General features: G+C 33.9%; 1 protein-coding gene and 1 long non-coding RNA gene across 2 annotated transcripts in view; one reads left to right on the top strand and one right to left on the bottom strand.

Moving 5' to 3' along the window:
* The window catches only part of LOC119544228, a 106,109-nt gene extending 92,451 nt beyond the window's left edge, over nt 1-13,658 (top strand). The window contains exons 2-3 of the long non-coding RNA XR_005218792.1: nt 7,231-7,410; nt 13,451-13,658. This is a non-coding gene — a long non-coding RNA (uncharacterized LOC119544228). The remainder of the gene's footprint in view (nt 1-7,230; nt 7,411-13,450) is intronic.
* The window catches only part of LOC119544227 (sodium channel protein type 9 subunit alpha-like), a 180,494-nt gene continuing 163,147 nt past the window's right edge, over nt 6,190-23,536 (bottom strand). Inside the window, exons 21-27 of the mRNA XM_037849515.1 lie at nt 23,337-23,459; nt 19,593-19,874; nt 18,864-18,917; nt 17,825-17,966; nt 14,539-14,636; nt 12,919-13,189; nt 6,190-7,456 (exon numbers count right to left, since the gene is read on the bottom strand). Coding sequence (XP_037705443.1) covers nt 6,264-7,456; nt 12,919-13,189; nt 14,539-14,636; nt 17,825-17,966; nt 18,864-18,917; nt 19,593-19,874; nt 23,337-23,459 — 2,163 coding nt within the window. The 3' untranslated portion in view covers nt 6,190-6,263. The remainder of the gene's footprint in view (nt 7,457-12,918; nt 13,190-14,538; nt 14,637-17,824; nt 17,967-18,863; nt 18,918-19,592; nt 19,875-23,336; nt 23,460-23,536) is intronic.

Raw genomic sequence — 23,536 nt, forward strand, 5'->3', positions numbered from 1 at the left:
GTTTTCTATTGCTTTTTAACAAATTACCACAAGCTTAGCAGTTTAAAACATCACAAATTTACATAGTTTCTGTGAGTAGGGATTCTGGCTACAATTAGCTGGGTCTCTGTGTAGAAGTCAGAGATTCTGATTCCCCCCTTTTTACTGTTCCTTTATAAGGAATTATTGTATCCAAATTGGCTTATAGCCTTTCCTGAGATAAACAGGATATAATTCTTTCTTATATGAAGATTGTGTTACCAAGCACAGCCTAAGAGCGGAGAGAGCACATATTTAAATATTCTCAATAGATGGAATACAACAGATAAGATATTTACAAGAAGCCAGACAAGAAAGCCTGAGATTCTTTGAGACATGAAAAGCCAGCCACATGCAGAAGAACATTTTTCTTTAAAGCAGGGCAGAGACATCCAGGTTGAGTTAAATGGTATTTGGAAAAGATGTATTTTAATGGGGAATGTTCTTAAAATTTTCTAAATATCTTGCATTTTTCAGAAATTCTATGCTTTATATATCTCTGAAAATTGAGATGAATTGTGATGCTGTTTTAGAAAAGAATTACTTTTTTTGTAAAAAGAATATGACTGAATGGCTTTTATGATTTGTCTTTACTTTCCATTATTCTGATTGGTTCATGAAGATATCCAAGCTGTTGCCAGTCACCTACTGGAAGTTAACTAAACTGAATACATTTTTTTAAAATTTTTTTAACTTTCCAAGTGCAGTTTAACAAGTAGTTATATAGGAAATTTCCAAAGTTGTTACGAGTATAGTACCATAGTTTCAGTTATTTCCTTATTGTGAAATATAACATATATACAAAAATGTACAGCTTTCAAATTACAATTTAACAAGTAGCTATAGAACAAATTTCAAAGGATGCTGTGGGTTACAGTTCCACCATTTCAATTCTTTCCTCCTAACTATTCTAATACCCCAGCAACTAAGAAAAATAAAATTTTATAACGATTCAGTATTCATAATCCTTTGTTAAATTCCATCTTGTCTGTTGCTACCCCTTCCTCTAGTTTAATCACTTTCCTGATCTTCAGGGATGTCTAGCCAGTGACCACCTTAACCTGTTCATGTTGAAAAGGGGTGTCAACATGAGCAACGGGTATGCATGTAGTTGATGTTCTTGAAGAAGCTATTGCCTCTGGGTTTGGGGACTTGGCTGGCATAGGAGCCCTCTGGAGGATTTAAGTTTCTGAAGAATGAAGAAAACATTTTGTCTTGTAGGAAATAAAACAAAAATTAGGACATACCCACAAATATCACATCTGGAATAATTTTTGCCCCATTCTCCTAGATTTTCAAAATCATTAATAAGCTCTGAATTTTTTCTATATATTTATTGCCCATTGTTTTATCTGATGTTTTATTGGTTCAATACTTTATAGACACATACTTTAAATGAAATCCAAGCTAAGGCACATGATGCAAACATTACAGACTCCTCATAAATCTCATAAAATTAGCTTTCTTCTCGGACAGATCCGTCATCAATGCAGGTATCCACTTACACAGCTCTCAGAGTACTAAGGAGTAGAGTTAAGTGTAGCATGTCTGCCTGATGGCTTGTTTGGTTATCAATTATTCATGTCACTCTTCCTGAGTGCATCAAATGCTGTTGCAGCAAAGATCTCCTCTGCTCTGGCTAGTATGCGATTTCTCTTTCCCTTGAGAGAGATTGCCGTGTACACTGGAGTGCATTTGACTTGCGTTACAGTATAGTGTGATCTATAGCATGGGAGAATTTTGCTATTTTTGCTATAGGAACTTCATGTTCATGCCAATCAGTTATGTTAAGATGGATTATGGTAATGTTCAGTGACTCTAATTTTATTTTGCAAGGTGACCATGACAACTTTCCAGTACAGAGGTCCCTAGGAAGATTTTACACCTTTTTACTTGCCCATTACAGTAACACATGAGGTTCAAACAAGGGCCTAGCATAGCCATAATTGTTTTTAGTGTACCTTACTTAAAGTTCATATATAAAAGTGATGCCTGAAGTTAAGCTAAAACAGAGGTTTGGATTAACTATTCAGTTAAATCAGGAAACTATCAAAGTTTTGAGACAAGCTAAAACTTTGCAAATGTGTATGTGTCCTGATTTTAGCATGTTGCTTGAGTTCATAAATATCAATGACAGCTTGATTTTGAAATGTTTTGATATATATTCCGCATCACTAAATCTTCACTGTCTGCCAATAGAATGCACAAGATACTTTTGGTTACCATATTTATACTTAACCATATAAAATAGAGGAGATATCACTATCATTTAATATTTACGGAGAATGCACTGTGTTTCTGTATGATACAGAGGTAGCTTGGGCTCGTACATTTTCAGTGGTAAAATGGTTGCCACACTACCCCTAATACCAGTCGCTTCATGTGGATATCTTATGTTATCCTTACAACCGTATCATGAAGGTAGTACTCTTATCCTCATTTTATAGACAAGAAAGCTGAGGCACACACAGGTTAAATAAAATATTCAGAAAACTCAAAGGGTCTTGGCTGAGCTAAGATCCAAATATAGCTCTGGTCCAGAACCCATGCTCTCAGCTATTATGTATGTTATACTGTCTCTCCATGTCTATCACACAAAAGATGCACACTGACGATGGGTTAAATGTTTGTACGTTTTCACTTCCTGTCTCAATTTTCTCCTCCTGTACTTCCCCTGTTGTAGATTTCAATGAATTGCTTTAGGACTTTATATTCTTTATTCTCATTTTTCTCATCCAGGAAGACTTCTTTTGGAGGGCATTTGAAGCTGTCCATCCTTCAATTAAAAAATTAAAAGTAAGCTATCAGTAGCTAAAACTTATTTAGGGATTACTGAATTTACCTCCAAAAAAGGGTATATTAAACAGAAAATACAAACATAATTTTATTTTTGACTTTTATTTTTAGCTTCTATTAACAATATGTGAGTCTCAAGTATAAGTACAATAAATTTATGGAAATTCAAACATTTGGAGCATTCATAGAGCTATGAAATTTTAAATTTTAAAGAATTCTATGTAAACAGCATTACTATATTCTTGGCTATTCATTTATTTTCATGAAGCAATTCTTGATTGTTTTTCTCAAGAATATAGTAACATAATAAAACCAGAGATATAAAAGAAAGATGTAGCCTCTATACATAAGTCCTAAACCCAGACCAATTTCTTAGACATTTTAATTCAGCTAGCCTTCCTCTATTACGCCCATTAACATTTTACCAAAATTGCTATTTAGAACTGCTTTATTTACATTTTATCTTGTTTTAATAAAGCTATCAAAATTCTATAAAATCATGTTGAACATTTTGGGTTGAGGTTCTCAATAATTAGCATTTAGAAAGAGCCCGCAAATCACTTGTGTCTTTTCCAAATTACATGGCAGTCAAAAAGGCAAAAGGAGATTCTCTTACATTCATCCAAATTGCATGTATGGATTTTTTAAAAATTCAGTTTAATTGAGATGTATTCACATGCCATACAATCATCCACAGTGTACATTCAATTGTTCACCGTATTCAAATCCCTTCACTTCCATTTTATTTTAATTGAAACTTTGCAGTGTAATTGCCATTCAACATCATCAGGTGAAATAAGTTTCACTGACCATATAATTTAAATATGAGTATTATAACGCCTTCTGGAGGTTGATATCTTATAATCAGTACACAGTACTACATGAAAAGAGGAGTCTTTTACTCTACGCTTACACCTTTCTTAATGAGCTAGTTCCAAACAGTTTTTAACTGATAGAGACATGAGTAGACATTCCTAGGATAAAAATATATTTACATATCTCAACCATGTTTTATTCTTTTAAAAATTATAGTTCAGCAAGAAATAGGTTCTGCATAAAATAGGAAAAAGAGCGATGTGCAATTCTTTCTTTTTGTTGAAATGCTAAGAAGAAATTTGAGGACTGAGTTACCAATATTTTTGGTTTTTAAATAAAAGTCAGGCAATGTGAAACCATTAACAGTAAATTCACACGTTAAACCTTCCTACCACAAATCTTTTCACATTGTTTTATATACATATTCACAATGCAATTATATTTATATGAGTTTAAAATAATGAGGATGGACTGAATTCAAATTTAAGGTGATGCTAATTTGAGTTTACAAAAATGATTATGACTGTAATATATTTTGTATGGTTCCCTTATTAAATTGCCAAAACCTATTTTCAACAAGCTTAGCAGGTATGTAATTCAATGCTCTACATACTTGAGGAAAACACTGCATGGTATCTTTTATATTAAATTAAAAAGTAGCTCAAATAACCCCAGACTAATTCTTAAACATACATACAAAGAATCTTGTATGTTAGGACAAATGATTAGAAATGATAATCTCTGTGATACATGTTGTTGCAAAATACAAAACAAAATTTTTTTTCCAAATAGGTTTTGTGAAAGTGTCTCTTTGTTTTTGTCTGGTGTACTTCTTAGTCTCTCCCTCTTTCTGGCTTATTCTCTACCCATACTTCTTCATCTCTGTAGGTCTGTTTAAATCTCATTTCTCATTAACTAGCCAGAACAACAACAAAAAATGTCCCTAAGTAGTTATTATAAAATGGAATTTCTTTTTTAATTAAAAAAGCAAATGAATGACAAATGTTCTATATATTTTCTTCAAAATTCCCATGTACAAAAAAAAAAAAAAAAATCCCACATACAAAAACAAAAAAACACCTAAATCAAACTACATTCTACTTATATGACATGATTTTTGCCAGTGCATAAATAACTTGATAGAAAAAGATCCTTTATTCCTGAATTAAACTCATGAAAAAAATTATATGGTAGCCATTTCTTTTCAAGCCACTATTAACAAAGAATTTTTTTACTAAATTTCTAATCCCTGGGAGGATGACAACCACTAAAGCAAAATGAATATATGCTTAGTAAACTATAAACTTGGGATATGTTATTGATGTAAAATATTCCTCAGAACCTTAGCATTTTAGAGGAGACTGTGACATCCTCTCATTTTATAGATGAAAGAACAGTGGTGGCAAGAAAGCAAGTTGGCAAAGATCCCAGCCTAATGCTCCTTCATACCACATCCTGGTCTGTGTTGAAAGCCTGCCATATATTGTGGCTTGACAGCTTGCCAAACACACGTAGGATGGTATACAAGTGATGCAGTGAACAGTCTGCCCAAGTCATTATCTGCTCAAACATCAACTGGGGCATCAATACCTATTTGCATATCAGGAAGCACTTCATTGAAGGAAAACATCAGCTTTGCTTAGAACTAAAGGATGACTAAACAATACTGCATGAGGAAGCAGAAAAAAGTGACAGTAGTCTGAGTTGGGCCATTACTGGTATTTGGGGACAGCACAGTCCAGTGTTAGACTGCATAAAAAGTAGTAAACAAAGCTTTCTTCAGTTACTTCTTCGGTTAGTTTTCAATTTTTTATTTTGAGGAATGTGAATATGTACTTAGAATAATTTTTCATGTTCTGTAATTATTGTATGAACAAAGGGGGATATAAAAACAGGAATATTAAACACAATACTCTAAGAGTAGGTCTTATCCTGGATGGCATATGAGTCAAGATTAACTAAAAGTATTTGTTCTGAATAGCCCACTTGAGTTTTTAATCCCTTGAAATTTTATAGGCACAGATAAATTGGTTCTGATGCAGTGTGAAATAAATTTAAGCACCTCAAAATATAGAATGATCTCTGTACCTGAATAAAAGACTCTTGCTTCCTAATAACAAGCTGTTTCAACTAAACATTCATGACTAATATTCATCACTTCTAACAGTGCATTTCATTGCAAAAGCCAAGGCAAAATACTTCTGTTGATTTCCAGATAATGGATATTTTCCTGTTAGGTGTATGTGAGTTTGTATGTGGGGGATGGGTCTATTTATATGGAAAACAATGAATGATGGCAGTTCTGTGAAAAGTTGACAAGGCAGATGTGAAATTTTCTACATGGCATTCTGATTTATTAAAACCAAAAATAATTTAAATCACTTTTGTTTGCTATAATCAATAATCCCTACTGAGCAACTCTTGGATATTAGAATTCTTACAGAATCATTTACCGATGAAAAAATATCCATCTGCCAATGCTGCCCATCTATCTTAAGGAATTGGAGATAGTAAATGCACTGACTTTGAGAATATTTTAGTAAAAAGAATTTTGGCATAGACCTCCTTAAAAGAGTCTTAACACAAATAATATCACCTTTGCAGGCTGTAAACAATATATAAAAAATGAAGCATTATTTTTTGCTTTCCTTGCCATCTTTCTCTTTCTCTTCCTTTTCTGCTTTGTCTTTTTCGTATTTCTCTTTGTCTGGCTTTGTTACACTATCATATGAAGGTGGAGAGGTGGTGGATGGGGTTGCATCTGTTTTTTCTGCACTTGAGTTCTCATTAACAATAACAAAAGCCATATCTTCTTTACTGGGCAAACCATCATCTCTGTCTCCATCTTTTATGTATATACTTGATAAATTTTTAACATTTTGCCGTAAGCGATAACGTCTATATGCACGCTGAATGACAGTAGCTGATACATCCTCTTGTTTTCGCTTTAGCGTAGTTGTGATGGGTTCATAGGACACTTTAGAAGGATTTGCGGACATGAACCTGTCTTCCATTTGTGAACGGAGAGAGTCCATCTCTCCACCTTCACCCAAAACACGCTTTGTGAAGGCAAATAAAATGTCGAGGCAGTGGATCCGGTCACCACTGACCATGGGCAGATCCATGGCAATGAGGTGGACGTTGTTTGGTTTTGCTATGAGAAGAGGAGGATCCAGGGCAGCTGCAAAATCAGAGAGTTTGGAGAACTCTATAAACTGTGTGGCATCAGGATCAAACTTCTCCCACACCTCATAGAACATCTCAAAGTCATCCTCACTCAGGGGCTCTGTACTTTCTTCAGTAGCAACACTGAAGTTCTCCAGGATGACAGCAATGTACATGTTCACCACAACCAGAAATGATATGATGATGTAACTGACGAAATAGAATATCCCAACAGATGGGTTTCCACAGTCTCCTTCAACTGAACTTCCAGGGTGCACTTTTTTGGGGTCACAGTCGGGTGGTGCGCTGTTGAGAATTGGTGCTAACAAACCATCCCAGCCAGCAGAGGTGGTGATTTGGAATAGGCAGATCATGCTGTTGCCAAAGGTTTCAAAATTGAACATGTCATTAATCCCAGCTTCCCTCTTAACATAGGCAAAGTTGGACATTCCAAAGATGGCATAGATGAACATGACCAGGAAGAGTAGGAGGCCGATGTTAAACAACGCAGGAAGGGACATCATCAAAGCAAAGAGCAGCGTGCGGATCCCCTTTGCTCCTTTGATCAGGCGCAAGATTCGGCCAATCCTGGCAAGACGGATAACTCGGAACAAGGTAGGGGACACAAAATATTTTTCTATCAGCTCAGCCAGAAACATACCTGTGTGAGGAGTGAAAGAAAAAAAAAATTATATATCCATGCTACAGTAAATTATGACCTTAAATACTTTTATCTTCCATATTATCTATTTTATCTGGATTCAGGACTCATTTTATATTGACAGTCATTTCAAAATAAATGATTGAGCAATGATTAGAATGCTCAATGGAAAATGATTAGAATTACCACTGTGACAATTTCCACCCTTTACTAAGTTTATAGCCCTTGTTTTTTCCCTTGTAACTTTTTTACTATAGATATAATGCCTACTATATAGAAGATTCAAGCAATATAGTAAAATGCAAAAAAGGAAATATAAATCACCTGTAATATCACCAACCATAACTAATTTCTATCTGTTGAGCATCACTCCAGACATTTTTCGTGCAAGCAAACATACACACGAGTGTAATTGTTACATGAGTTTTTTTTTTTTTAACCTGTTTTTGTCACTTTATTATAAGTTATGGAGCTATTTCCATATCAATTACAAAATAATTTTTTATAGTTGTATAATCTGTCAAAATAACCATATATTGAAGAATAGCATTTATATTTTTTCCAATTTTTGGCTGAGATGAATATCTGAATAAGTGTATTTTTTCCCTAGTTGCATGAGTATCTTCTGATCATTTTTAAAGACACTGGTTCCAATAGTATATTTCAAATTTTGTTACATATTGCTAGATGTCTCTAGAAAGTCTGTACAAACTAACACTCTCTTAATAGCAGTTTGTCAAAGTGCTCATGTTTCACATGTTGACCAGTACTGGGTACTGTCAATGTTCTTCATAATTTTTACCAGAAAATCTTTGTAATGTTTAAAAATTTTTCATTAGTGTCATTTATCTGTAATTTTGGAAAATAAATAATCCACATTTTTCTTATTTGTTAGACATTTTATATCTGATTATTTTCAACTTTTTCTTTTTAGTCTTTTCCTTTGTCCATTTTTTCTACAAAGATATTTACCTTTTTATTATTGATTTATGTGAATTATTTTTCTATTGAAAGTACTAACCCTTTCTTGGCCTTAAAGTTACATTAAAATGTTCCCTGTTTTTTTCTTTCACACTGTTGCATTTTTGTTCATATCTTAAAGTTGTTACAAGAATTTTAAAATTTGTACCCTCTGAATTGTAAGTGGATTTTTTTATCTCAAGATAATAATTTGTATTCTTTTTTCCAATATATGTACTTCTTTGTTTTCTTACATAATTGTACTGACCAACACTTAAAAATAGAGGTGAGGACACCAAAGAAATAAAAAAAGATAAGTGGATACTATGAACAACTGTTTGCCAGCAAACTAGACAACTTAGATGAAATGGACAATTTCTTGGAAACACGTGAACAACCTACAATGACTTGAGAAGAAATGGAAAACCTCAAACCAATCACAAGTAAAGAGATTTAATCCGTCCCAACAAAGAAAAGGCCAGAATTAGATGCCCTCACAGGCAAATTTTACCAAGCATTCCAAGAAGAATTAACACCACTTCTGCTCAAAATCTTCCAAAAAATTGAAGAGGAGGAAGAACTACCCAACTGATTCTATGAAGCCAACATCACCCTAATACCAAAGCCTGATAAAGATACTACAAGAAAAGAAAACTATAGACCAATCTCTAATGAATATAGATGCAAAAATCCTCAACAAAATACTTGCAAATCAAATCCAGCAGCACATTAAAAGAATTATACATCATGATCAAGTGGGCTTTATCTCAGGTATGCAATGGGGATTCAATACAAGAAAATCAGTCAGTGTAATACACCACATTAACAAATCAAAAGGGAAAAATTGCATGATCATCATCTTGATTGACAAAGAAAAGGCATTTGACAAAATCCAGCATCCTTTTTTGATCCCAATGCTTTGAAAGGTAGGAATCAAAGGAAACTTTCTCAACATGATAAAGGGCATATATGAAAAACCCACTCAACAGAGACACTGAACGCTTTCCCTCCATGATTGGTAAAAAGACAGGGATGCTCACTCTCATCAGTTATTCAACATTGTGCTAGAAGTTCTATCAAGAGAAATTAGGTAAGAAAAAGAAATAAAAGACACCCAAATTGGAAAAGAAGAAGTAAAACTCTCACTATTTGCAGATAACATGATCTTATATTTAGAAAACCCTGAAAAAAACTGTAACAAAGCTACTTGAGCCAGTAAACGAGTTCAAAGGCGCAGGATACAATATCAACACACAAAAATCAGTAGGGTTTCTATATACGAGTAATGAGCTATCCAAGGAAGCAATCATGAAAAAAAATCCACTCACAATAGCAACTAAAAGAATCAAATATCTAGGAATAAACTTAACTAAGGATGTATGTAAAGGATCTGTATGTAGAAAACTACAAAACATTGCTAAAAAAAAAAAAAAAAAATCAAGGAAGACCTAAATAAATGGAAAGACATTCCATGTTCATGGTTTGGAAGGCTAAATGTTGTTAAGATGTCAAGTCTACCTAAATTGATCTACAGATTAAATGCAGTACCGATCAAAATTCCAAAGCCTACTTTGCAGAAATAGAAAAGCTAATTACCAATTTTAGTTGCACGGGTAAGGGGCCTCAAAGAGCCAAAAACATCTTGAAAAAGAATATAGAAGTAGGACGACTCATGCTTCCTGACTTAAAGCATATTATAAAGCTACAGTGGTCAAAACAGTCAAGTACTGGCATAAAGACAGACATATCAATCAATAGAATAGAATTGAGAGTCCAGGAAGAGATCCTCAGATCTATGGCCAATTGATTTTTGACAAGGCTTCCAAATCCACTCAACTGGGACAGAATAGTCTCCTCAATAAATGGTACTGGGAGAACTGGATATCCATATCCAAAAGCATGAAAGTGGACCCCTATCTCACACCTGATACAAAAATTAACTCAAAATGGAACAAAGACCTGAATATAAAAGCTAGTACCATAAAACTCCTAGAAGAAAATGAGGGAGGCATTTTCAAGATCTGTTGGTAAGAGGTGGTTTCTTAGTCCTTATACCTAAAGCGCAAGCAATGAAAGAAAAAATAGATAAATGGAACCGCCTCAAAAAAAAAAAAAAATTGAATACTTCTGTGCTTAAAGGACTTTGTCAAATGGGTGAAAAGGCAGTCAACTCAATGGGAGAAAATATTTGGAAACCACATTGTCTGGCAGGGGTTTGATATCCAGAATATATAAAGAAGACCTACAACTCAATAAAAAGACAAATAACCCAATTAAAAAAATAGGCAAAAGACACGAATAAACATTGTTCCAAAGAGGAAATACAAAGGGCTAAAAAGCACATGAAACAATGCCCATCTAACTACTAGGGAAATGCAGATCAAAACTACAATGAGATATCATCTCACACCCACTAGAATGGCCGCTATTTAATGAACAGGAAACTACAAGCGTTGGAGATGATGTGGAGAAATAGAACACTTTTTTGCTGGTGGCCAGAATGTAAAATGGTACAGCTGCTGTGGAGGACAGACTGGCAGCTCCTCAGAAACCTAAGTATAGAGTTGACTTACGATCTATAACCAAAAGATCTGAAAGCAGGGACATGAACAGACACCTGCACCGATGTTCATAGCAGCATTATTCACAAGTGCCAAAAGATGGAAACAACGCAAGTGCCCATCAACTGATGAGTGGATAAACAAACTTGGTATATACATATGATACAATATTATTCAGCAGTAAGAAGGAATGAAGTCCTGAAGCATGTGACCACATGGATGAACCTTGAGAATATTATGCTAAGTGAAATAAGTCAGACACAGAAGGACAAATATTATATAAGCTCACTATTATGAACTAATGAAAATATATAAACTCATAGTCATAAAAACGTAGAATATAGGTTACCAGGATATAGAATGAAGCTAGAGAACGGAGAACATTGCTTAAGATGTACAGAATGTTTAACTAGGTTGAATTTTAACAGCTGGAAATGGATAGTGGTGACGGTTGCATGTTATTGTGGCTATAATTAATAGTACTGAATTGTATGTGAATGTGGTGAAAGGGGAAGCTTAGAGTCATGTATGTCATCAGAAGGAAAGTAGGATGTTAAAACATGGGAATGTATAATACAGTGAGCCTTGTGGTGAACAATGACTGTGATTAAGTCTACAAATATAAATAAGGTCTTTCATGAGTCAGAACAAATATATGACACTTTTGCAAGGAGTTAATAATAGAGTAATGTATGAGAAAAATGTACCTATTTTAAACTATGGACTTTAGTTATAATTAATAATTAATATCTTAATGTTCTTTCATCAACAGTAACAGATACACTACACCAATACCAGAGGTCAACAATAGTGGGAGATAAGGGCAATGGGATGCTTTGGGTTTTCCTTGATTTTTTTATTTTTCTTTTTGGAGAAATGAAAATGTTCTAAAATTGATTGTGGTAATGAATATACAACTTTGTGATGATACTGTGAGCCACTGATTGAATACTTTGGATTGTATGGTATGTGAATATATCTTAATAAAATTGCATTAAAAATAGAGGCAATAGAGAGATACTTTTTTCTTTTTCTTGACTTAATGGGAATGCTCTAGTATTATACTTGATGTTAGTATGATTCCTATCTAAATTTTAATTTGTCTTCTTATATCTTAACCTTCGTGTCACCTCTGGTTTTAAGATTCTTTTTTTTAAAATGATTTTAAATGCCTAGTTTAAGTTATGTGGCACTCAGTATTTTGGTTCCAAGTTATATGACCTTTAACCTTTCTGGGCCGGTTTGATCATCTGTAAGTTCAGTTTGTATTTAACCTTTATCTAAAATCCCTCCCTGTCTAAAACTTATAATTCTAAAAATGCGATCTTAATATACTAAGCAAGGCATATGCAGGTAATGAAAAGACAAAAGGATATCTGCTATGATACAGAAATGAGGAGACATATAAACTCATGTACTGTAAATGAGAGATGATGGGAAATGATTGTATTTTATAGACTTGCTAAGTATTAAGCCATAAGTAATAAGCTGGCCCATTTGAGACCTTAACTTAACTTGAATTCAGGATACATTTTCACAACTCTTCACAGATCCTCTGGCTCTTGGTGTTATTAATCCAGGGACAGATCTCATATGTGCTAAAACTGAAATAACTTTAGGTCTGCTTTGATCTTCCAAGACACATCATATAAACACAGTAGCTGCCTTTGAGAAGGCTAGTCTTAGAAAACAAGGCAAGCATTATAATATGTGCTTCCAGTGAGTAGAAAACATTAGGCCTCAAGGCTATAATGAGAACCCAGGGCCTCTGACACAGAAGTTCTGCTGTTGTTTTTAAGTGTTTGGTTAAATTTTTTTCATTCTTTCATTAAACTAGGTTACTCAAAAGTAAATATACATTCAAGAATTCAGAAACTTTTCTGAGCCCCCACGGTGTTTAGTTATATTTTAAATTAAAATCTGATTAATAAATGTTCTTACCTACAATGGAGAGAATCACAACCACAAAATCAAAAATGTTCCATCCTATAGTGAAGTAGTAGTGTCTGAGGGAGATCAGTTTCAGCACACATTCTCCAGTGAAAAGGATAATGAAAACCAAATTTATCCAATATAAAACATCAGTCATATATTGACTCTGCCCCTCTTTCTCTACCATCATGGTTACCATGTTCAGACAGATGAGAACCATGATAGTGATATCAAAAGCTTGGTTTGTTACCATGTCAAATATACATCCTTGGAGTTTATTCTGCAAGGAAACAAGAATAATATGAAATGTAGAATAAATATTGCAAGTAGCATCCACAAATTACTACATCTGTAAAGAAAAAGTATCTATCTTTCAAACCTTGCATAAAACATTTCTGATCATGGATTCTTGCTTTACACAAAAACTATTATTATTAATGGGTTAAATCTAAAAGTAAATAAAAATGATTTTGATTCTCTTGACTTTAAGTGTATCAGACCAGTCTTCTGTTAACCTTGTATTCTAACATTTGTTTTTAAGCTTAGTCATCCTTGTATGTCACACATGAATTGCCCTGATCACAAGATGAATTTTTCCTGAGATAACTTCCACTCCTCTACCTCCATTATGAGCAGGTAATAAAATACTGTCTCTAAATTTCTACTTTGGCATTACTTTAGGCAATGTGTTGCACTGTATTGTACTGATGTTACTGTTATATTAGAGACCTGTATTGTCCTCTCTTTTCCATGTATAGAATATGTATTTCCACATATCACCATACTTATATGGTCATATATATTACTTTTCTTGTCAATCTCATCCCTAGCATTAAGCTTTCCAGAAAACACAAGCTTTTTCAAAATCCCTTTAAGAGTAGCACTGGCATATTTTGAGGGCAATGAAAGATCAAGTAGGGCACTTTAAAAATTAAATTTCAGGTTCTCAAGCTCACAGATTATGAGTCAGTAGGTCTGGGTGGGACCTTGCAAAGAGTTCATTTATAAAGTACCAGGTGAGCTTCCTGAGCCAGCTGGGCCCTAATTGTGTGTCTGTCTTTGGGATGCTCTGTCTTTTGCCATGACCCTTTGGTAAGGTATGTTATGTTGACTATAAATTAAAATGCAGGTAATTTCTTTTAAATTCGTTAGAGGAATACAAACTATTTGCCTGCTAAGGCTAACTATTTCTTTCCCTCGGAACCTGTTTTGTCTGACTCATGACTAGTGCAATTGTTTCTCTTGTTATTTGTTGTAATACTATCACACATCTAAATGCTAGGTTTATACTACTGACAGTACCAATCACTATATCATAAAATTGTCATTTGGAAAAATCAATAGTCAGTCAAATGCATATTTTATTTTGATTCTCTATAAGCCATTGTACGAATAGTAGGTAGTGAAGCTGAGAAAAAAAAGTGTAATTATTTTCGATCTCTATAACATATAGGAAAGAAAGAAAATTAAGAATTGTGATAATGTTCAAACTACATATATTTAGCTTTACAAGTACTTTTGTTTAAAATTTTGAAGCATGCATTCATGGTAAAGAAATATAGTTGTACATGAAAGATGAACTAAAAATAATTCAAAATTTTACATGCTAAAGATAATAATTATTTTTACCCCTGGCCGAGGAATTGGCTTTTGTGGCTTCTTGGACCCCAGCTTTTTCATTGCATTATAGTATTTCTTCTGTTCTTCTGTCATAAAGATGTCTTGACCTCCAAGGTAAAGAAATAAAAAAAATCTATTTAAAACCAGAATCACTGACTAGATGTTCAGAACTTTCTTTACATCATTAAGATAAGTTAAAAAATGTATTAACATACAAATGAAAAGTATTTTATTATGGGTCAAGTAGCTATAAATACAGTCTGTTTTAAAGGATTACCAATGTATAACCACATGACCCAATAAACATAAGGGTTATAAAAGTATGAATATCTTCTATGATGATTTGGCTAATATTTAAGATGCTTGAAAGAAGAAGGGGCCAAAAACAGTAGCTGAAATAATATTAGTTTAAAATTATTTGTATTCATTGTAATGTGCCTTCTTTCCTTTAACTGAGAAGTAATGAATATATAATAAATATATAATATACATTTCCATGTATATAAATTAAGAAACTCTTTGTTCCCTCTTTAATTCCAAATAAAGGAATTTCAAGGTAAATAATTTGTTGGGTCAACATGGTACATCATAGGTTCTAGGTGGTGAGGAAATTAACAATAATTCAGGGTCACTGACCTGAAAGGCTTTTCAACTGAATGTGTGAAAGAAAACATAAACTTAAGGATCAACAATAAAATGCCCACATCTAAATGAGGTTTTGATACTTTCATTTGAGCAACTGGATCACTCTAATCCTCCTCTCAAATATTAACATTTTCTTTCATTATAAAGTAGGGGTAAGTGTGACACAGAATTCATATAGGCTGATAGATTGTATGTTAATCTTATTTATTATCTTGTGAGCCAGGATAATAAAGGAAAAAAAAAATGAGTGACTATTCTTGCTATATTGATCTATACTTAATCTGTTACCTTTTGACAAAGGGGATAAATGATTTCAGGTTAGCTCCTTTTGACTATATATTATTTTCTGCTTGCTTGTTGTGAAAAGTGATAGGTTTTGTTTGTGGAAACATAATAAAGATTAGAAAACCATTTTTTCTCCTCTAAGAGATAGGTTATATTGACAAAATATTACTCAGTATTTCAAATATAAGGAAAAACATGTATGTGGTAGAATGTTGTTCTTCATAGAACTTGTTACATGCAACGTATCCTTCAGTCTATTTTCTCAAGGATACAATGCAAATATACTTGAGTATTTGCAAGAAAAGAAAAAAACATAATGTTGTATGAGGTTAACTATGTAACAACTAAATCTTGATACTTCCACATTAAAAAAAAAAAAAAAAAGGTCCGTAGCCAAGCATGGGAAAAGCCAAAATATCACAAAAGGGGGTGAGAAGTTTGGGTTGTTTTTTCAGGATCTCTAATTTCTTAAAATTATCTGCACTATTCTTTAGAGATTCACGCATAGTCTACACAGGTCTGCAATGTCACATTTTTAGTCAAGGCCGAAATTAGTATAAACCATGTAATAAGGATTTTTTTTTTTTTTTTTTGAGAATATATAATTCTGAAATCTCTACTTAATTTGTAGAGTCCTGGTGTGAAAGATAATCTGATTATGGTTTATCTTTAGTTGTCCTGGATTAGGTAATAGCTTCCTGGCATACTTCATTTTCTATATTTATCCAGTGCATACTTCAAGTGCAGACTTCTTTCTCTTTGGAATGTTTTAATTCATCTTATCTCTAGTAGATATGCAGACTTTCTTTATCTGATCTATTGTGCTGGGCACACCAACAGAAGCCCAGATCCTTTATTGCTCATCCCTGGGGGCTGAGTGCCATGGCATGCTAAGAACTTACCAGAAAAAGGTAGGAAAACACAGGGGAACAAATTTGTATTGGAGCTGAAAAGGGAAGTAGGAGGTTTTGTGATATCCTAGCTGTCAGCATGATGAAGGGTGAGATGAAACAGAAATTACAAGATGCTCCAATAGAGAAGCTTTTGTTGTTTTGTTTTGCTACCGTTTATATGGGCCTTGTGCAAAATGCAACCCTAGATGGTGGAAATTCTGGAAGTCAGGCTGGTCCTTTTCTGTTACCCTCTGTCAGATGGTCTTCGTTTAATCCCTGTCTGTTGTCCTTGGGTAAGTTTCTTAATCTCTTTAAGTATAATTCACTTCATCTATGCAATTGTAACTACAATACAAAGAGGTATGGGTAGTTGGTAGAGTCATAGGGTGAGACTGAAGTGTGGAAGTTTAAAAGCATTGAGGCAACACTGTACTGTGGAAAAAATCTGGGCTTTGAAGTAGAAGAGACCTTTGAATCCTGACTCTGCAGGTGACCTGTTATTTGATTTGAAACTAGTGACTTATCCTCTATAGGCCCCAGTTTACACATTTGTTGTAAAGATACCACTTTTGTAAGTTTTATGGATTTGATGAGTTCACATATACAAAGCATCTACCAGAAGCCCTCCTGCGTAGTGGGCAGCAGGTGCTAACTACCTGAAGGGTTGGCCCCCTCCTCTTTCCTTCCCTTAGTAGTGTGGAAAGAAATCCAAGTTATTAAGAAAAGGGCAGACATAAAAGATATGATTGGATTTCAAGAAATACTAGAAGCATGGTAGGGAGCAGGTAGTGTGGTGGTAGTTGTCAGTGCTTCTAAAGCAGAAATTTTTGACTGACAGCAATGGTGGTGGTGGTGTCAACCCATCCTCTCTTTCTTCCTGCAGTGGAAATTCTTATTATAACATTTAAAAGCAAAGGGAGCAAAGTAACCAAGACTATGTCTGTTCTATCCATGGTCATACTGCTTTTTCTAGACACATGTTTAATTTAATCTGCACAGGAAAAGCTGTGGAATCATGTGTGTGCTTAAGTCTCACATATACAAATGTATAATGACTCAAGTTGAAAGAAACAATTACATTGAAATTTAGGTACACTTTGTAATATTACTTTAAAGATTAATTATTCAAGATCCTTTGCACAAACGCATAAACACATGAGAATGTTGACTAAGTTTGACCTCAGATACTAAATGTAAGAATGGAACATGGAATTAAAAAATATATATTTGTAAAACAAACATTTATATTTGGAAATGTAAGCATAAACTACGTTTTAACATTTACTAAATTCTTTTCTGTTCAAAGATGAAGGAGATTATGCCTATCTGTAATGCTATGCTGGTAGATTATTTGAAAATTAAATGCCACTAATGAAATTAAGTACTACTTGATCTCAAATTAAATTTCATATTATGTTTTTGAAAAAAATTGTTCATTTTTTTATAGTGCAATGAAAAAATATTAGAAATACTTATCTTCTTTTTCTGTTGGTTGAAATTATCTATGATGACACCAATGAACAGGTTCAAAGTGAAGAATGACCCGAAGATGATAAAGATGACAAAATAAAGATACATGTAGAGGCTGTGTTCATACTCAGGCTGCTGGTCTACCTATAAAATTAGCAAATGTTAGCAGCACATTGACGATAACATTCATTATAAATTTTCTGTAAGTTTTGACAAAATAATCCAAATAGTGCTCTCCTAGGTAAACTTTGATATTTTAGGTGCTATAGCATTACTTAGGCTCAACCTAATCATTCTCAAAAATTTATTCAGTAAGTGTTTATTTTGTGCGTACTATGTACATAAATCTAATGTTCAAATTACTACCAAGGGCCTATTCTATGTTGTAATTGTTTTCAGATGGGGGGCACAATTTAGTAACTAAATGAGCTAAAAAGTGTGTGTGTGTGTGTGTGTGTGTGTGTGTGTGTGTGTGTATTTTCCCAGAATGAACTGTAGAAGAAGTGATATCATATTTATATAAATTTTGCCGATGTTCTTTCATTAGGTTGCAGAAATGTCTTCACTGGGTTTTATGATAATATGAACTAGCCAGTTGTCTTCAAATTTTCTTAGGGTGGAATTTAATTTTCATAAACTTTTTCATAAACTTTCCCAAGGAAATTTCCCACAGAACTTCAAAGTATAAAAACAATAAAAACTGTGGAAAAAAAGGTTATATCATTTTTCTTTTGGTAAATTAATATTTACTGGGCACTTATTATTGCGAGCCTGTGCAAAGCGCTGTACTTGGAATTTTCTTGTTGGATCATCTGTAAAGTAGGCATCAAGTGATTTTCCCTTTACAGGAGAATAAACTAAGGCTGGGAGAGGTAAAGTAACTTGCTCAAAGTCAGCAGCAGGGCTTGTATGTGGTAGAGACAGATTTGAGACAGGCTCCCTCTGTTTACTTTCAAATGCTGCACTCTTAACCACTCAACTCAACTGAACTAAGGGACTTTTAACAACTGTAGATTTTAGTGTAGGTTGACCAACACTTACATTAACGGAATCAACTGCTGCATACATAATATCCATCCATCCCTTAAATGTTGCCTGCAAATATAACATTTATAGAATATGAATGCAAAGCTCATAGTGTAATAGCTATAAATATACATTAGTCTGTTTTATATTATTAAGCAATATTAGTAAGATTTGCTGTATTTCAAAGTACCAATTTAAAGTAAATATGCCATGTTAAAAAAAAAAATCATGCATTCTAAAGCATAGTCTAAATCTTAGTACTATACAATTATTTCAAAACTGAATTTTGCACATGAACTTTTTTCCCCAGAGGTGGAGGGGAGGTTTATGAATAAGGCAGGAAATATTTTTCTCCATTTCGTAAGGATTCTCTGTGCTAGGGGGAAGTTCCTTTCAGACTCATGTAATGTAAAAATGGCCATGTAATGTAAAAATGGAGTAATGTAAAAATACTCCAACAAGTGAGTATTCATTTTTGGGGCAATCTTCAGGTAGTGCAATGGTGGGGGTCCAAAGGACACACAAAAACCTCAATCATGTATTAAAAACTGCAGATGTACTAGAATCTGTATTTCTTAGCTCATGTTTATAGGCACAAGTTCTAAAACCAATTCTGTTAAAGTCATGAAATACTTTACCATTTCTAGTTTATTATTTCTAGTTAATTGATTATTTGAACAATGTCTTATGTCCATTAAACAATTTTCATTAAAATAGCAAACACTTATGAAAGTAGTCACTTACAACTTGAAGCAGCGATAGGTAGCCAAGTCCAACATTATCAAAGTTCACTTTTAGGTTTTTCCATCGCACATTGTGACTGACATTCATAAGGGCAAAACAATCGGAACGATTTTGAACTTGACTTAAAGAAATCCGTGACCCATCAGTGGTGTTAACACACTCATAGAACTTGCCAGCAAACAAATTTACCCCCATGATGCTAAATATTAGCCAGAATATAAGACACACAAGCAGCACATTCATGATGGAAGGAATTGCTCCTATGAGGGCATTCACAACTACCTAGAATTCAAAAGAAAAGAATGATTGTTATTAGTAAAAATGTTAAATGGGCAACATTAATGAAATGAATTCAGTATTATAGAAATTAGAAAATTAGGAAATCTACCCTTAAAGGTTTATGACACCAAATCAACCAACTAATATGATTACTGAATGCCCACTATGTGCTCAGCAGTGTACCAAGCAAGACAAAACAAGACACGAGCCCTGCCATCAATGAGTTTACAATCATTCAAGAATCATGATTAACATAGTACAGCTATTAGCAAAAACACAATACAGTGCTGAACAAAATGAATAAGATGATAAAGCTTAAATGGAGGAAAACAAATAAAATAATAAATTGAAAGTCTGATATTGGTAAGCTGAAGTCATAAAACCTGCATATTCTAGAAAACAGAGAACTTTATAGATATAAATGATAAAAAATAAATGTTAAAGGTTTATGGCCCAACTTGAAAGGTGAAATCACTGCCCTCCCCCCTACGTGGGATCAGACACCCAGGGGAGTGAATCTCCCTGGCAACGTGGAATATGACTCCCGGGGAGGAATGTAGACCCGGCATCGTGGGATGGAGAACATCTTCTTGACCAAAAGGGGGATGTGAAAGGAAATGAAATAAGCTTCAGTGGCAGAGAGATTCCAAAAGGAGCCGAGAGGTCACTCTGGTGGGCACTCTTACGCACACTTTAGACAACCCTTTTTAGGTTCTAAAGAATTGGGGTAGCTGGTCGTGGATACCTGAAACTATCAAACTACAACCCAGAACCCATGAATCTCGAAGACAGTTGTATAAAAATGTAGCTTATGAGGGGTGACAAGGGGATTGGGAAAGCCATAAGGACCACACTCCACTTTGTCTAGTTTATGGATGGATGAGTAGAAAAATAGGGGAAGGAAACAAACAGACAAAGGTACCCAGTGTTCTTTTTTACTTCAATTGCTCTTTTTCACTCTAATTATTATTCTTGTTATTTTTGTGTGTGTGCTAATGAAGGTGTCAGGGATTGATTTAGGTGATGAATGTACAACTATGTAATGGTACTGTAAACAATCGAAAGTACGATTTGTTTTGTATGACTGCGTGGTATGTGAATATATCTCAATAAAATGAAGATAAAAAAAAATAAAAAAATAGAGTTCCCAAAGGTCAAAAAAAAAAAAAAGTTTATTTAAAAATAAATAAATAAATAAATTCATAAAAAAAAAAAAAAAAAAAAGGTTTATGGCCCAAGAGTTACCAGCATTAAATATTTCCCATATAGAGCATTAGCTGGAATTAAGATTGGGAGTCATTTTCCCCATTGAGATTTAGCTGATTCTGCCAGTTGTGTGATACGTGAATTCAGTCAAGACCTCGTGGGTCCTTTTCCTCATTTGCAAAATGAGAGCAAGCTTTTCAAATTTATTATTCTAATTCTAAAAATACTTTATATATAAGTCCTTGGCTAATATAGATCTTGCTGGCCTCAGGTAAAACAAAAATGAGAACAGTTTATTGTCAATACTTGTTTTAGTTCTACTTTTTAGCATTGTCCCTGCTATTGATCATACAACCCTCAATGGAGGAGCATTTGCCCAATAAAAATGAGAGCAACTACAAAATAAGAAACATATGTCACTTCATAAGGACTAATTCTGTTTTTTTTTAAACAATCACTTCTTGTATTTAATCTAGGAAGTTCGTTCCTGATTTTGAAGTAGAATTTTAGACAAAACACCTCAAACGCATTATTTCATTTATTCTTTGAAACAACCCTGCAGCATGAAGAAATGTTATTTTTTTTTTGCATGGCTAATAAATGTAACTAAATAGACATATTTGCCCCTCCAAATGTATTAAAACATTCACCTGCAACCAACTCACCTGTATAACAGATAAAGAGCAAAGTGCCAACAGTATAAAATAATGGACTGAATTATTGAAGAAAGTGATTTTGTACGGGGAAGCATGAAAATGCAATATAGTATATACTAGAATCCAGTGACCAATCATAAGTTCTGGATAGGTTGTAACATTCTATTAATTCTCAAAAAATGAAACTGTCAAATTCCAGCATCATCTTCCTGCATAAAATGAACTTGTGATATTTCAATTCTTGTTTGATAATGAGTATTTATTTATGAAAAAAAAAACAGTATAATAATGATGTCTCTTGAGCACCATTATATACTGGAGACATTAAGTAGTAGAGGTTACAGTCATAATTAGGTTAGCAGAGAAAGTCAGTAAAGATCTGCCAGGCTGAAACATCTCAAATGTTCACCTTGAGGGCTTGTTAAAAACCCAGATTGCTGAGCCCCATCCCAGAATTTTAATGCAGTAGGGCTGGGTTGGGGCCTGAGAAACTGCATTTCTAATAAATGTTCAGATGATGCTGGATAGTGGATCACTCTTTGAGAACCACTGAGCTAGACATCTGCATGTTAAATTGCTCAGAGACTACAGTAGAGAGGCAGTCAGGTAAACAAATGAGTCAAATACAATTAATGGGGGTTTTAGGTGTCTGAATGTAGAGGAAGGATGCCCAATTAAACCTGATGGTGAAGAGAGAAGGCAATTTAAAAATTGAGACTTAAAGTATTGGTAGGTGTTTGTCTGCTATGTTGATGGGTTAGACATGAGGCAGGGGAGGGGGAAGCATTCCAAGTCGAGGGAAAAACCGAGGCATTAAAGTGCGGGTATAAATCCCGGGAACAAGAAATGTGAGGAGAGTAACAGTAAATGAAGATACGGACTATATAGAAGATGTGGCCATTGCCCTGCATGTGTTTTATGAAGGAGTTGTTGGTTTAATATTGTCCTTAAAGTGAGGCAGCTAGCAGTTCTTGTTTCTTCTAAATATCTCTTTTCAGGCACTATGCAGTCTTGTGCAAATTAAGTAAACTCTCTGATTCTTGATTTTATCAAGTTTAATTTGTGGATAATTCCACTAACTTTGTAATAATATTTTAAGGAAAGAAAATGTGACAGCTGATGCTACTTCACTTCCCTGTCTTTTCTTATATGCCTACCCAGGGTGGTTCCTTTAACTATTATTTTTTAAGCACTTGATACAGGAAAGGCCTTGATGGTTAGTATATGAGAGATGGTGTCAGACTAATAGTGTCCCCTTCACTTGAATTGACTTAGCATAGGGAAAATTTCCATTTAAAAAGTGAAAATTTGTTTATTTGGATCATTCTATCATCTAACAATATTAAGGGAAGCATTACAGCATTTGATCAAATTCCTTTGTTAACAAATATGTTCTGAAATAATGTGTACATGTGTATATGTGTATTCGCACATGCACACACGTACAAACAGTTCATACATATACAGATATGTATGTATACATATGTAGGTATATATGTGTGTGTAAATATAAATAGTTCATAATTTTGACACTCATTTTTTTCATATTTTATACCCCATTTACAAAATAGGCACATTATCAGGAAATTTAGCATTTTCTTACCCTCATTCCTTCAAATCTAGATAAGGCTCTTAGAGGTCTTAAAGCTCTAAGTGTCCGGAGCGACTTAATGGGGCCAAGGTCTGAGTAGCCAAGGGTGTTTGCTACCAATGTAACCAAAGAAACCTACAAAAAAAATTAAAATTTTCCTTAATCATTCCAATGAAATGCTAATGCATGAAGAGGAAAAGACATTTTCAAAG

The sequence above is a fragment of the Choloepus didactylus genome, chromosome 9 (genome assembly GCF_015220235.1).
Source record: "Choloepus didactylus isolate mChoDid1 chromosome 9, mChoDid1.pri, whole genome shotgun sequence".
NCBI lineage: Eukaryota > Metazoa > Chordata > Mammalia > Pilosa > Megalonychidae > Choloepus > Choloepus didactylus.